The sequence below is a fragment of the Myotis daubentonii genome, chromosome 15, assembly GCF_963259705.1.
Source record: "Myotis daubentonii chromosome 15, mMyoDau2.1, whole genome shotgun sequence".
Taxonomy (NCBI): domain Eukaryota; kingdom Metazoa; phylum Chordata; class Mammalia; order Chiroptera; family Vespertilionidae; genus Myotis; species Myotis daubentonii.
The window spans coordinates 38,731,809-38,745,022 of record NC_081854.1 but is presented as its reverse complement, the minus strand read 5'-3'; the positions used below and the strand labels follow the sequence as shown (position 1 = coordinate 38,745,022).

The following is a 13,214-nucleotide window of genomic DNA, read 5'->3' as shown; positions in this document are numbered from 1 at the left end:
TCTGCCCAGAAAGCCATCTCCCCCACTTTGGCCTCTTGAAATCCCACCTATTCCTCAAAATCTACCTGCGTGCCAGCTGCAGCTCAGTAGGTGGGATCAACACCTGGCTCCAGAGTTCCCCTGCTGTGTGACCATGGGCAAGGCGCTCGGCTACCCTGAGCCTCAGTTTGCTGTTCTTCAAATCGAGGACTCAATCAAAGGATGCCTAAAAGACAAGAAAATAAAATCCCCAGAAATAATTTTTAGTCCCCAATTCAATCCTCTGAACCACTTCCCCTTCCCTTCTCATACAGAGCTGAGAATGCATTACTAGACTGATCATGTTTATTATAACTCCCAATAGATTAAGAGGTCTTAAGGGTCAAGGCGTCACATTGTAGACATGCCTACCACATAGTAAGTATGCAATGGATATTAGAGAAAGGGTTCATTTATCTCCTTCTCATTCATAATCAGAGCCATATAATTCACAGGTCAGTTGCTTCGGAGAGGTGATGTGGAAACAAATGAACTCAGAGGTCAGGATGATGTAACCTTGAACCCTAGCTGTGTAAACTTAAAAAAGACATTTTTATTTCCTAATTTGGAAAGTGGGAATGTTAATACCGCTCTAGAAATAACCCGACTTCGTAGGGTTGCTCAGAGGATGAAGTACACAAATGCGGGTGAGGTGCCATCACTGTTATTATTAGGCTGTCATCAAGCTTTTGGTTTGGGCTCACGCCTTGGCAGACTCACTAGGGGAACATCTAAGCTCAGTGGTTTTAGAGATCTTGGAAAATGTGGCCCAACTGTCCCACCACCCAGGGCTGCACTGTGCATTTCACAGTCCCTAGGCAGTTTGGTTTTATGAACCCCTTCCTCCATAAACTAATAATAATAATAAAAGAAATTCTATGTTATGACTGTATTGGTATAAAGATGCATGTAATCAGGCTGGATTTATTATTTTATATTGCTTATTATTATCTTAATTTTCTTCTGATTTTAAAATAAATTAAAATGAAAACATTATTGTGGGTTCCAGGCATTGCACCTCCTGTACAGGACAGAGAAGTCAGCCTGGCCTTAAGTCTCTGAAGTCTGACCTCTGAAGTGTCAGCTCCAACCAGTTCCCTCTCACTGGCTCTTCTCAAGCCACTCCTCTCGGGTCTGTGCACACCATGGAGTCTTCGCACAAATTTGTCCTTCTTCCTAGAACTCTCTCCTCTGCCCCTTTCCCTTGTTTACTTTCCACACATACAGAAATCTCCTGTGCACACATCAGCGGTCCTGACCCCCCATTTCTGATCCAGCAGCTCTGGGATGAGACCCTGGAGTCTGTATTTTAACAGCACTCGCGTGGTGCTGATGCTGCGGGACCTGAGCTAACTACACTCTGGAGACAGCTGCCTTGGAGGTCTGCTCTGTTTCCATTCTCTCCGGTAAGCCTTCTCTGATCTGATTTGGTCACGTTTCTCCCACAGATGCTCTCCAAGGACTGAAGGCCTCTGCTTTATCTATGTCATTTTCTGCTTCCCGTCTCTCTCCCATTTGACGGTAAGCTCCACGTGTCTTTTCGCCAGCTGTGGGATTTGTACCCAGCACACAGTAGGTGCTCAGTAAATGCGTGTGACCGCTGTTCAGAAAAATGGAACCGACTTAACCTCCTAACAACAGTAAACACGAGTGTCAGAATCCTCTCAACTCACCAGCACTGCATTTTCATTTTTTCTCTCCTTTTTTTACAATTTTCAGTTTCAGAATTCCTCACATGCCCGTTGTTCCAAGGGCAGAGCAAGGAGCAGGGCAGAAGCCGCTTCCCGCGACCTGGAAGGCCCTGCACTAAGCCCCGCCCTCACGTGTCGTCCCGCCCGGATTCTCCGCCTACGGCGCCAGACCCCGCCCACTTCCCCACGCTCCGCCCCATCACCGTCTCTGGACTTAGGCCCCGCCCCATCACCGACTCTGGTCATAGGCCCCGCCTCCTGTCCGTCCCCAGGCCTCGCCCCTCGCCCCTCCCCAGACCAACTGCCTCTGCGCATGCCCGGCCGCCCAGAAACTCTGAGGAGTCGCCGGCTGGAAACAAACTTTGACGGAACAATGTCGCGACCCTGTCCCCCGGAGACAGTCAGGTAAAGCCTCCCCGGCCCCTGGCACGCTGAGCCGGCCTTGATCGGGGCGGGGCCGCGCTGATCGCGGGCCGCGGGTCGTAGGGGCCTTTTACCCGCGATTGCTTTTGCCGAGCCCGCACTCGATGCCCTCACCTCCTTGGCCGCCGGCAGGGTCCAGGGACCTCTGCATCGTCTCCGGCCCCGGGGAGCCGGGCTCTGGCATCTTGAGTTAACACCTGTCATCATGGGTAGTCCCCACCCCCTTCCCCCAAGGCGTTCCCTGCCCAGCCGCTCACCTCTTCTGCTCCAGGCGTCTCGGAGTTCGACCTCTGGAAACCCAGCCCGCAGCTGGCAACCCAGGGTTCAAGTCCCCCGGCGGCTACTCCCAGTCGTGGCCTTGGGTCTCAGTTACGTAACCTCTCTGGTTCTGGACCAGATTAGGCGCTCACCTCGCCGCGCTGGTGTGAGGATGAAAAGAGAAAAGCAAGGCAAGCGTGTGGGGATAAGCCCATGCTCAGAACAGGGTGGCTGCTACTTTTTTTTGTTGGTGTTTTTATGGTGATTATTCCCAGGATCAGCCCCTAATGTGGACAGACACATTTTTGCAGACTTAGCATCTGCTGGACCCTCTGATTAGTTCTGGGGCCTCTTAGAAGCCACACTGGGCAGGCCCGTTTCCTCTGCTGGATGCCTCCCTGGCGTCCCCAGCACTCTGATTCCTTTCAAGCCTTTGGTCGTTATTTTGCAGTTCACTGTGGTTATCCAACCACTTTTAGGGAGCATCCCGCCAGTAGAAAGAGGCATAAAATAGCAAACAGCTTCCACAAACAACTGCTCATTTAATGATGAAGACATTTATGACAGTAGTCATCATTCATAGGCCACTGGCTGGTACCAGCCACCGTATATGAGTTATATCATTAAATCCTCATACATTCAAACATGTCACAGATGAGGGAAGGGGAGCTCAGAGAGGTCATGCCTAAGCATTTTGAAACCAGTTCTAGCTGACTTCCACATCTGATTTTGCCCACTCTGCAAAACTGCCTTTCCCATAGAAAAATTACAATTAAACTGTTAGTTTTTTGGGTTGTCAATAACAATGTGCCACAAACTGGGTAGCTTACAAAAGAGAAGTTTATGCCCTTGCAGTTGTGAAAACCAGAAGCCCAAAATCAAGAACCTGCCAGGTTCTAGGGGAGGACCCTTCCTGGCCTGTGGCAGCTTCTGGTGTTCCTTGGCTCTGCCTTCACCTGGCCTTCTTTCTTGTGTGTGTATCTGTCTCTCTGTGTCCGCTCCTCTTTTTATAAGGACACCAGTCATTGGAATTAGGGTCCACCTTAAAACCAGGCAGGTTTCATCTTAAGTCCTAAACTAATTACATCTACAGAAATTCTGTTTCCAAGTCAGATTTGTGGCTTAGGGAGGACACTATTTAACCCGCTACACAAACCAGCAACAAAATACACCGTTCAAAGGGACCAAAACAAATTCACAGTCATGGATTCAGGGCACCATTTGTGGTCATAAATCCCAATACTTGTATATTCTCAAAGTGTGTTCCCCTGGTCTGCAACATCATCATCACTTGGGAGTTTGATATAAATGCTAGCTCTCAGGCTCCACCCCACACTTACTGAGTCACAGTTTGGGGTGGGCCCAGCAAACCCTCTAGGGCTGTGATTCTCAACCTTCCTAATGCCGTGACCCTTGAATACAGTTCCTCATGTTGTGACCCAACCATAAAATTATTTTCGTTGCTACTTCATAACTGTAATTTTGCTACTGTTATGAATCGTAATGTAAACACCTGATATGCAGGATGTATTTTCATTGTTACAAATTGAACATAATTAAAGCATAGTGATTAATCACAAAAACAATATGTAATTATATATGTGTTTTCCAATGGTCTTAGGCGACCCCTGTGAAAGGGTCGTGCGACCCCCAAAGGGGTCACGACCCACAGATTGGTGACCCACAGGTTGAGAACTACTGCTCTAGGGGATTCTGTTGCTGTTAAAGTTTGGGAACCACTGTTATAAAGCAGTTGAATATTTGATAACAGTTGAATATTTGATAAAAGGAATGCTTGATAACATGACATATAACGGCCAGATTAAGAGAAAGTTCTTAACTTTACAATGATCTGACCTTACAATGACTTATTTAGCAAACCTGTCTTATATTTATGGATTTTGATAATTAACTACTGCATTGTTAAAAAGTATTTTACCATAATTTAAATTTAGTTTTCAAATGAACTTGTGTACTAAACTGTGTTCTTAGTACATAGTTCCACCCCTCACCCATGGGGGATACGTTCCAAGACCCCCAGGAGATGCCTGAAACTGCAGATAGTACCAAACCATATATATATATATATATATATTATAATGGTTTTTCCTACACAGAGTAAGAGATTAACAACAATGATACAATAGAATGATTATAACAATATACTGTAATAAAAATTATGTAAGTGTGCTCTCTCTCAAAATATCTTATTGTACTGTGCTTACCTTTTCCCTTATGGGAAGCACTTTACATCTTCTCTTTGGCATATCAGAATTGCCAGCATCATTGCTCTTGTGCTTTGGGACCCTTGTCAAGTAACCCTTATATTACTTGAACACAAGCATTGCATCTGACCACGAGAAGGCTACTAAGTGGCAATGGGCAGGTAGCATAGACAGCCTGGACACCTGGGTAAAGGCGTGACTCATGTCCCAGGTGGGATGGAGTTGGGCAGTGCAAGATTTCCTCACCCTACTCAGAACCGCGCATAGTGAAAACTTATGAATTGTTTATTTCTGGAATATTTAATGTAATATTTTGGACTAAGGTGCACTGCGGTTAATTGGAAAGTGAAACTGTAGGTTTTTGCCTCATTTTATCTTGCCAAAAATCATGTGATTTTTGTTATTATTATTTCTGCCATGTTATTGAAAAGTACACCGAGACTCAGAAATGGTAAACCTCAAGATATACAGCGAAGCAGAAATATAGGCAGGACAAGGAGATTTTTACTATAACGCTGGTACTATAATGTTTCGTTTATTTCCCTTTTAGAAACAGTTTGATAGAGGATGCTAAGGCCCGCTTAAAAAAGCATGATGTTGGGACCAAATATTCTCACTTGTCGTCTAGTAAATATTCCATCCTTTTACCGTTGTTGGCTAAAGAAGGAAAACTTCATCTGTTGTTCACCCTCCGGTCAGAGAAGGTAGGTGACAAGAGGTTCTGCCATTAAAGCAGGACATTTGAAATCCCCAGGAACTGTTGTCACTTGCACACATTTTGAGGCCAGACATTCCCAAATGGACTTTCAGAATTGTGATGTTTGAGGGGCCACAGGATAGCGTGGCATTTTGGGGACATTTTTTGGAAAGAAAAATAAGTAATTTAGAATACTTTTAGACCTGGGTTTCTTAACCTTGGTGCCATTGGCATTTAGGCTGGATAATTCCTTGTTGTGGAAGCTGCCCTATGCATAATAGGATGTGTGTTTAGCATCATCCCTGGCCCCTACCTACTAGATGACAGTAACACACACACGCACACACACACACATGCACACACACACACACCCCTTTGTGAGAACCACAAATGTTTCTAGAGCAGCGGTTCTCAACCTGTGGGTCGTGACCCCTTTGGGGGTCGAACGACCCTTTCACAGGGGTCGCCTAAGACCATCGGAAAACACATATATAATTACATATTGTTTTTGTGATTAATCACTGTGCTTTAATTATGTTTAATTTGTAACAATGAAATTGGGGGTCACCACAACATGAGGAACTGTATTAAAGGGTTGCGGCATTAGGAGGGTTGAGAACCACTGCTCTAGAATTTGTCCCCTGTCCTCGAAGGAATGGAGGGCTGGGGAGAAGAGGGACAGTTTGCCACTGTTTTAGACCAATCCCACCGCAGGTATAACGTGAAAGTTCTGGAGCACTGAAGTTAACAGTCTGGGCCCTGAAGCTGGCTGCCCATGTTTGAATGCAGGCTCTCTCCTTGTCAGCTGTGTGACTTAGTTCTCCTCTCTGTGCTGCAGCCTCACTTGCAAAATGAGGACAAAATATTAACACCTGTCTAATAGGGCCGCTGTGAGAATTTCACAGGGTAACAAATGCAAAGCTTCTAAAACAAGCTGGGCACTTGGCAAGGATTCGGTAAGTTTCAGATGTCATCATCATTAGCACCATTAGCAGACATGGCTTGAGGTTTTTAAGATAACTGTTCAACTTAAAAACAATATTGGGGTGGGAATGGAGTTCCCCTGGGTACACACCTGGGTATGGTCACTGTCCCTTGCTGTTAGCGGTACTTCCGAGGAAAAGTTGGGAAGCAGTCATTTCAAATTGTCCAAGTACAAAAAAGAAAATGGGCCACAATAAAGTGTCTTTCTAAGCAGAATAACCAAAAGCATCTCCATGGGGGGAAAAGCAAGCTGAAATATCAGCTGAAGTTTCCTGGATTTGGTATTAGACTTGTGTGGATTCTGTCCTGTCTGGGTCAGACGATGGCAATCAAGTTTCCAAGGGGAGATACTTAATGCGGAACCAGGGGACCAGGTCTGTTCCCAGCTCTGCCGGAAGATACAGCAGAAGCATGCTTTTTTAATTATCAGTTGAACCATCATGGAGAAAATCCAGACAAGACCAAAACGGGTGTCTGACCTCTGTTTCACCTAGAGTACCTTTGTCTATTGACTATTAAGTGAGAATCATTTTAGACCATGAACTCCGATATGCAAAGGTCATATTTTAAAAAAAGTATTTAAAGCTAATTAAATCGGACTCTAAGCCTGTCTGGCTGTGAGGGCAAGAAATTCCCTCAGGCATTACCTGAGCTCGCCTCCTCCCTGGAGTCATGCAAGCTGGGCCCACGGATTTCCTCCCGGTAGATGGGGAAGGAGGCGCATGTCATCAGTCCTTCCTGCTCAGGTGTGGGCTCTCCCGCTAGCTCTGGAGCCTGGAGCAAAGTTCTTCTCTCTGAGCCTCCGTTTTCTTCCTAAAATGGGACTGAAGACAGTGCCTAATGTTATGAGGGTAAGGCTATGGCACTCCTCATGCTCCTCCCTCTTCTTTCTCCTCTTTCTCCCCTGTCATTGTCTCCCCTTTGCTCTCCTCTCCTCTTTCCTCTCTCTTCCCCCTCCTCTCTCTGCTCCCAGCTCTCTAGGGCTTGAAACAGGCAAGAGGAAATTCAAGAAAAAAAATATAGATGAAAGAAAGTCTAAGGAAATTAGGCAGGAACCTTATTTGGCTTTTGAGTAGAATTTCATAAGGTTTTATTTAATAAAATATTATGCTTTTTACAAAAAAAAAGAAAGAAAAAACTTATGTAGTTAGATAAGGCCCTTTCTGACCTGACAGTTTGTGAATCATCATTTTTATGAATGTATTTTCTTTAAAACAGCATGACAGTTTCTTACGAGTATTTAAAATAGTCATTAAATCAGGCCTGTAGGTCCCTGCAGGTGCCAATGTCAGTGTGTCAGTGGTCCCTCACTGCTGCTGAATGAGCTAACACTATGGAGTAAGCTCTCAGAGGTGATGTAGCATTAGGTCTGTCTCTTACGCATTTGGATGGTGAATGGTCAAGACAGTAGAGACATGTCCATCAACCTGGTTTTCACCTACACTTTTGTCTACAATTGATGTGAAGACATGTGAGGTTTCTGTGTATTGTAGCAATTCCTGCACTGTTCATGATTTTTTAAATCTATTTTTGTTACTGATTTATTAACAGAGAGGAACTTTAAAATGCTTTCTTTCATTTTCAAGAAGCTTGCCCAAATGGGACTTTAAACTGTAGAACATGACAAAATTTATAATGGCAGCTTACGTGGATATATTGGCCCCAGTGCTAAAAATGCCTGCATGACCTTTTGATTTAGCTACTAAACGTCAAGAATTGTCCTTACGAGTTCTCATTAATAAATATTTAACATGGGCCAGGCGCTGTGCCAGGCACTTCAGCCATCAGCTCATGTGACTGACTCCCTGAGGACAGACATTACCTGCACTGCACGCTGTTGGGAAGACGCAGACCCAGGACCCCTGCTGACCTTGAGGTCCCCTGGAAAGTTCAGGAGAGAAAGGATGGTGGGCACTGGCAGGAGTGAGTGTGAAACAAATTGAGATCACGTTTGCTTAGAAGTTTGGTCCTGCAGAGGAGAGAAGCGGGGGGGGGGGGGGGGGGGGAGCGGGGGGGGGGGCGGTGGTTGTGCTCCTCTAGCCCAGGATAGGAGAGAAATCATTTTAAAGACAGAGATTTTTAAAAGGGGGGAATTATTCAGGATGCTACAAATGGAGACACAAACGGTTCTCCTGAAGTCAGGGAGGCATGGGATCAAGGATATATGTGGAAGGGGCTTTGCAGGGAAAGAGGCTCCTGTTCCTTTAGTCTGTGCAGAGGTAGGGGGCGGTGACACAGGTCAGTGCTGATGACTGCATGTTCTGTGTAATGTCTTAATAAATGTATGGTGTGCTGCTTAAGGGCATGGCTCTACAATGAAATCCTGGGTTACGTTCCAGCTCCACTACTCACCCTATGTGAAACTGGTCAGATTATTTAACCTCTTTGAACTTTAGTTTCCCTTACCTAACAGTGGAAATAATTTCCAGCGTAGTGGCTCAGTGGTTTGAGCGTCAACCTATGAACCAGGAGGTCACAGTTTGATTCCCAGTCAAGGCATATGCCTGAGTTGCAGGCTCGATCCCGGTAGGGGGCGTGCAGGAGGCAGCCAATCAATGATTCTCATCGTTGATGTTTCTATCTCCTTCTCCCTCTCTGAAATCAATTTTAAAAAGTATTTTTTAAAAAGTGGAAATAATAATATTATAGTAGCCTATATGTCCATTAATGGTAAGCTAGATAAACAAATTACAATATATACATACAGTGGGAAACTATACAGCCACAAAAAGGAAAAAGGTACTGATACATGGTGCAATGTGGAAGAACTTCAGAAACAGGACGCTAAGCAAAAAAAGCAGATGCCAAAGGTCACACTTATCATATGATTCCATTTACAGGGAATATGCAGGAAGGTAAATCCATAGGGACAGAAAGTAAGGGCAGGGAGGTGAGGCAAGTGGGATTCCACTGCTTGGTGGGTACAGTCTCCCTCTGGGGTGATGAGAATGTTCCGGAACTGGATGGTGGTAGGAGTTGTGTAACGCTGTGAATGTTTCAAATGTCACTGATTGTTTAATTTAATTTTATGTTATGAATTTCACCTCATTTAAAAAAAAACTTTCAAAAAACAGCTTATAAAACTGTTCTGATGACTCAGTGAAAAAAAGTCCCTGTGAAGCAACATAGTAAGCACTCAGTAAAAGTTATCTATTGGTAGCATCGCCCTTTTCTTTATCCTTTCTTTCAGCCTCCCTCCCCAACCCAAGATAAATCTGTTTGTGTGTGAATGGTATTTTTTTTGGGGGGGGGGGATGGGGCAAATAGAGAAAAGTCAAAAGTGAGAGCAGTTTTCAAAGCTCATTTTTATAAAAAGATTCAAGTAAAACTTGTTTTCTGCTCTTGTTCTTTACATATTACCACCACTGTAAGAATGGTCTGTAGTACAACAGAGAGGTTCAGTAAGTGCTTGTTGAGTGAGTGAGTGGTTCCCACATTGGACTCACCCTGTGCTGCTCTGTTTCTCACTGTCCAGCTGAGACGGTCGCCTGGAGAAGTCTGCTTCCCTGGAGGAAAGTGCGAAACCACGGATGCGGATGATGTGGCCACAGCCCTCCGGGAGGCCCAGGAGGAAGTGGGGCTGCGTCCTCATCAGGTGGAGGTTGTCTGCCGTCTGGTGCCGTATCTGTTTGATGTAAGGGCTGGAATGGAACTGGGTTTCTTGGACTCGTGAGCTCCCAGTGCACCCACTGGCTTCAGGATGGCCAAACCTGACCTCTGAGAGTGCCGTCCATAGAGTCAAGAGACTGGTCCTTGTGTGGACTTTGCCCTTATAAGCTAAGTGGCCTTGGGCAAGCCCCTTTTTTTTTGTCTGGTCCCTCCCCCCATCCAGAAGAGAAAGGGGAACTCCATCAGTGGTTTCCAAACTGGGTGCTGTGGAATCCTGTAGATACTTTTTCACTAAACCCCAGGCCTCCCCACCAAAATTCCCAGTAGAATCTTTCACTTAACAGCACTCTACATTTATTTGCAAGCAGTTGTGAAGGTAAATAGAAATCCTCCCACATATAAATATATGAGCTATGTGAAATAGTTCATATATGGAGATATATATATATAAAATTTTCCATAAATGGAAATATGCCACAATTAATATTATATTATTTTTCTATTGATAAGATGACTTTCTCTATATTTATAGGGAAAGTTATCTATTGCATTTTTTTAAAGAGGCATATTATCCCATTACTAGAGGCCTGGTGCACAGATTCGTGCACCAGTGGGGTCCCTCGACCTGGCCTGTAGCTCTCTGACATCCCCTGAGGGGTCCCAGATTGTGAGAGGGCACAGGCCAGGATGAGGGACCCCACCGGTGCACGATAGGGTCTGGGGAGGGACCGCGGGAAGGCTCCAGGGCATGTCCATCCTGTCACGCCAGTCCCCATTGGCTGGACCCCAGCAGCAAGCTAACCTACTGGTTGGAGTGTCTGCCCCCTGGTGGCCAGTGTGCATCATAGCAACTGGTCAAACAGTCCAATGGTCAGACACTTGACCTATTAGCCTTTTATTATATAGGATATGGCTATACTCCTAATTGATCTACCCTAAATGTCTATCAATTGAAGGGTGGTAACTTTAGAGTTTTGGGCTATTGCAAATAATGCTTCAGTCTTGTGCAGTAAGTCCTTACTTAACATTGTCAACAGATTCTGCAACTTAAAGCGAACAACATAACAAAGCCAATTTTACCCTAGGCTAGTTGACATAACCAAGTTCCCACAGCATCTCATCAATGTTATAATGGAACGAGATTATTAGAGGACCTGATGCACTTGTATCTTTTCTCACTGGTAGAAATTTACTTACACAACTGCAATTGCTAAGTCAGAGGGACCACGAATTTATAATGCCAAATTGTCATTCCAAAATATTGTGCCTTCTTATGTTCACAAAATATTTACAGAGCTATCTCACAGAGGCTGCTAATGTAGGGCAGGGACTCCCCACATTTTATGGGTAACATTAAGTTTACAACTGTAGCATGTTCCTCCTGCCCTGCCCACCTTATGTACTGATTACTTCAGCCTTTCTTCTTTTTTTCCTTTCTTTAAAAAAAAAATATTGGGGATGGAGCCCGCAACCTGGGCAGGTGTTCCTGGTTCATAGGTGATGCTTAATCACTAAGCCATGCTGGCCAGGCCAGCCTGTTTTCTTAGTTTACATGGAAGTGGCATGACTTTCGCATTTGAAGCAATATCTCTTCACTTCTTAATTTGTGTATTTTGTTTTCTGCTTTTAGACAAATACATATATAACACCAGTTGTAGGGTTCATAGACCACAACTTCCAGGCCCAGCCGAATCCTGATGAAGTGAAGAAAGTGTTCCTGGTGCCTCTGGACTATTTCCTGCACCCACACGCCTACCACCAGAGTCACCTGACGCAATCTGGTCATCATTTTATTATTCATTGCTTTGAGTACACAAATCCTGAAGATGGTGTGACTTACTATATCAAAGGACTAACAGCAAAATTCGCTGTGTTCGTTGCCTTAATTATTTTGGGGGAAAAACCCACCTTTGAGGTTGAATTTAATCTCAACGACCTAACATCATCCTCGGAAGAAACCTTCCTGAAGCTTTATAAACCTGCATCAAGCAAGTTATGATTTATGAGACCAACATCCAAATAACTATCTAAGCAGCTTTGTGTGTGCTTATCCGCGGAACAATAATGCCAGCTGGTGGAATTTGACAGGTGCTAATATTTTCCAGGCAATATGAAGATAAAAACCTTGCCTTATTTCCAATTGCCCTCTGTTATCTGAAAGAGCAAAAGTTTTGCAAAAGTGGAAAATGTGTTTATGATATTGCATAACTTCACCCACAATATATTAGCCCCATTTTTCTTACATGTGTAAGAAAATGTATCTGGCACACAGTAGGCACTTAATAAATATTTATTAAATATATAACCATGTAGCATTTCTCTTATCTATAAGAGGTAATATTTCTGTTACATATGATAGCAATTTCTGGCTGGCCATCAAAATCTATTGTCCCTTTATTCCATGTCAGTAGAGTTGAAGCTGAGACCAAAGCTCGCAGGTAGAAATAGCATTACCCAGAATCCCTTGCAGGTAAATGTGGCTCTAGAACTTAGTTTAGGCCAATGGGATGTGAATGAAAGTTGACTTTGCAGTTCATCTCCAATTTAAGAGATAAGCCAGCCTCCCTGGACTCTTTTCCCCTTTCCATGAGTTGCAAAATGAGCTTATCTGCACCCCAGCTTTGACCATCTAGATGAAGACCATTCCTAGAGAAATGGCAGAACCAAAAGATCATAAGAGTTTGGATCTCCGAATGACTCTGTGGAGCAAAGCAACCTGCCGCCCTGGACTATTCACGTGGGAGTCGGGACTATTATATGGGAGAAGAATAAATCCTATTACCTTTCTGCCACGATAATTTGTAGTCACTTTGAGCAGAGCTATAACCCTAAATATTATAACACTTGAAAATGGCCAGGTAGATAGTCACCCAAACTTGAGGTGTTTGCCAGCAGTTAGAATTTGGGATGAGCTGTGACATGTAACATGGGCTCTGTGACAGGCACAGGAAACCCCTGGATGTTGGTGGGGTTCAGCAGGTATCATCCAGAGCAGCTGTAATGAAGGGCTATGCCTACCAATCGGGGGAAATGATGTTGTCTACCTTAAGATGCTGAGAGCAGGAAAACACTGATATGCCCCACATCAAAAGTCACAAAGACAAACATTCTGAAGTGTATGCTTTGAGATCTTCCACTTTTTACATGGGCATCCCCATATATCATGCCTGACATTTAACAGGAATGTCTTAGTTTATGGTATTAACCATCCTGCACGAGGTCAGGGAAGCAGGTGCGTAGAGCAGCATAACCTGGATTGTCTTCTGGCAATTGCCCATCTTACTGACTTACTACATTTTTAGAAAGCCA

The 13,214-nt window shown here is 44.4% G+C and overlaps 1 protein-coding gene across 1 annotated transcript; it reads left to right on the top strand.

The window, feature by feature from the left end:
• Positions 1–1,973: 1,973 nt before the first annotated feature.
• NUDT7 (nudix hydrolase 7) lies at positions 1,974–12,210 on the top strand. The gene is made up of 4 exons (XM_059667385.1): positions 1,974–2,114; positions 5,166–5,319; positions 9,772–9,930; positions 11,536–12,210. The coding sequence occupies exons 1-4, from the start codon at positions 2,023–2,025 to the stop codon at positions 11,902–11,904; spliced, it is 774 nt and encodes a 257-aa protein (XP_059523368.1). The 5' UTR covers positions 1,974–2,022; the 3' UTR covers positions 11,905–12,210.
• The last annotated feature ends 1,004 nt before the right edge of the window (positions 12,211–13,214 follow it).

Excerpts from the sequence above, each read along its gene's own strand:
- NUDT7 (XM_059667385.1), top strand. The coding sequence starts at position 2,023 with ATGCCCGGCCGCCCAGAAACTCTGAGGAGTCGCCGGCTGGAAACAAAC. Across the intron at positions 5,320-9,771 it reads TCACCCTCCGGTCAGAGAAG|CTGAGACGGTCGCCTGGAGA; the intron begins GTAGGTGACAAG and ends CTCACTGTCCAG. Across the intron at positions 9,931-11,535 it reads TGGTGCCGTATCTGTTTGAT|ACAAATACATATATAACACC; the intron begins GTAAGGGCTGGA and ends TTCTGCTTTTAG.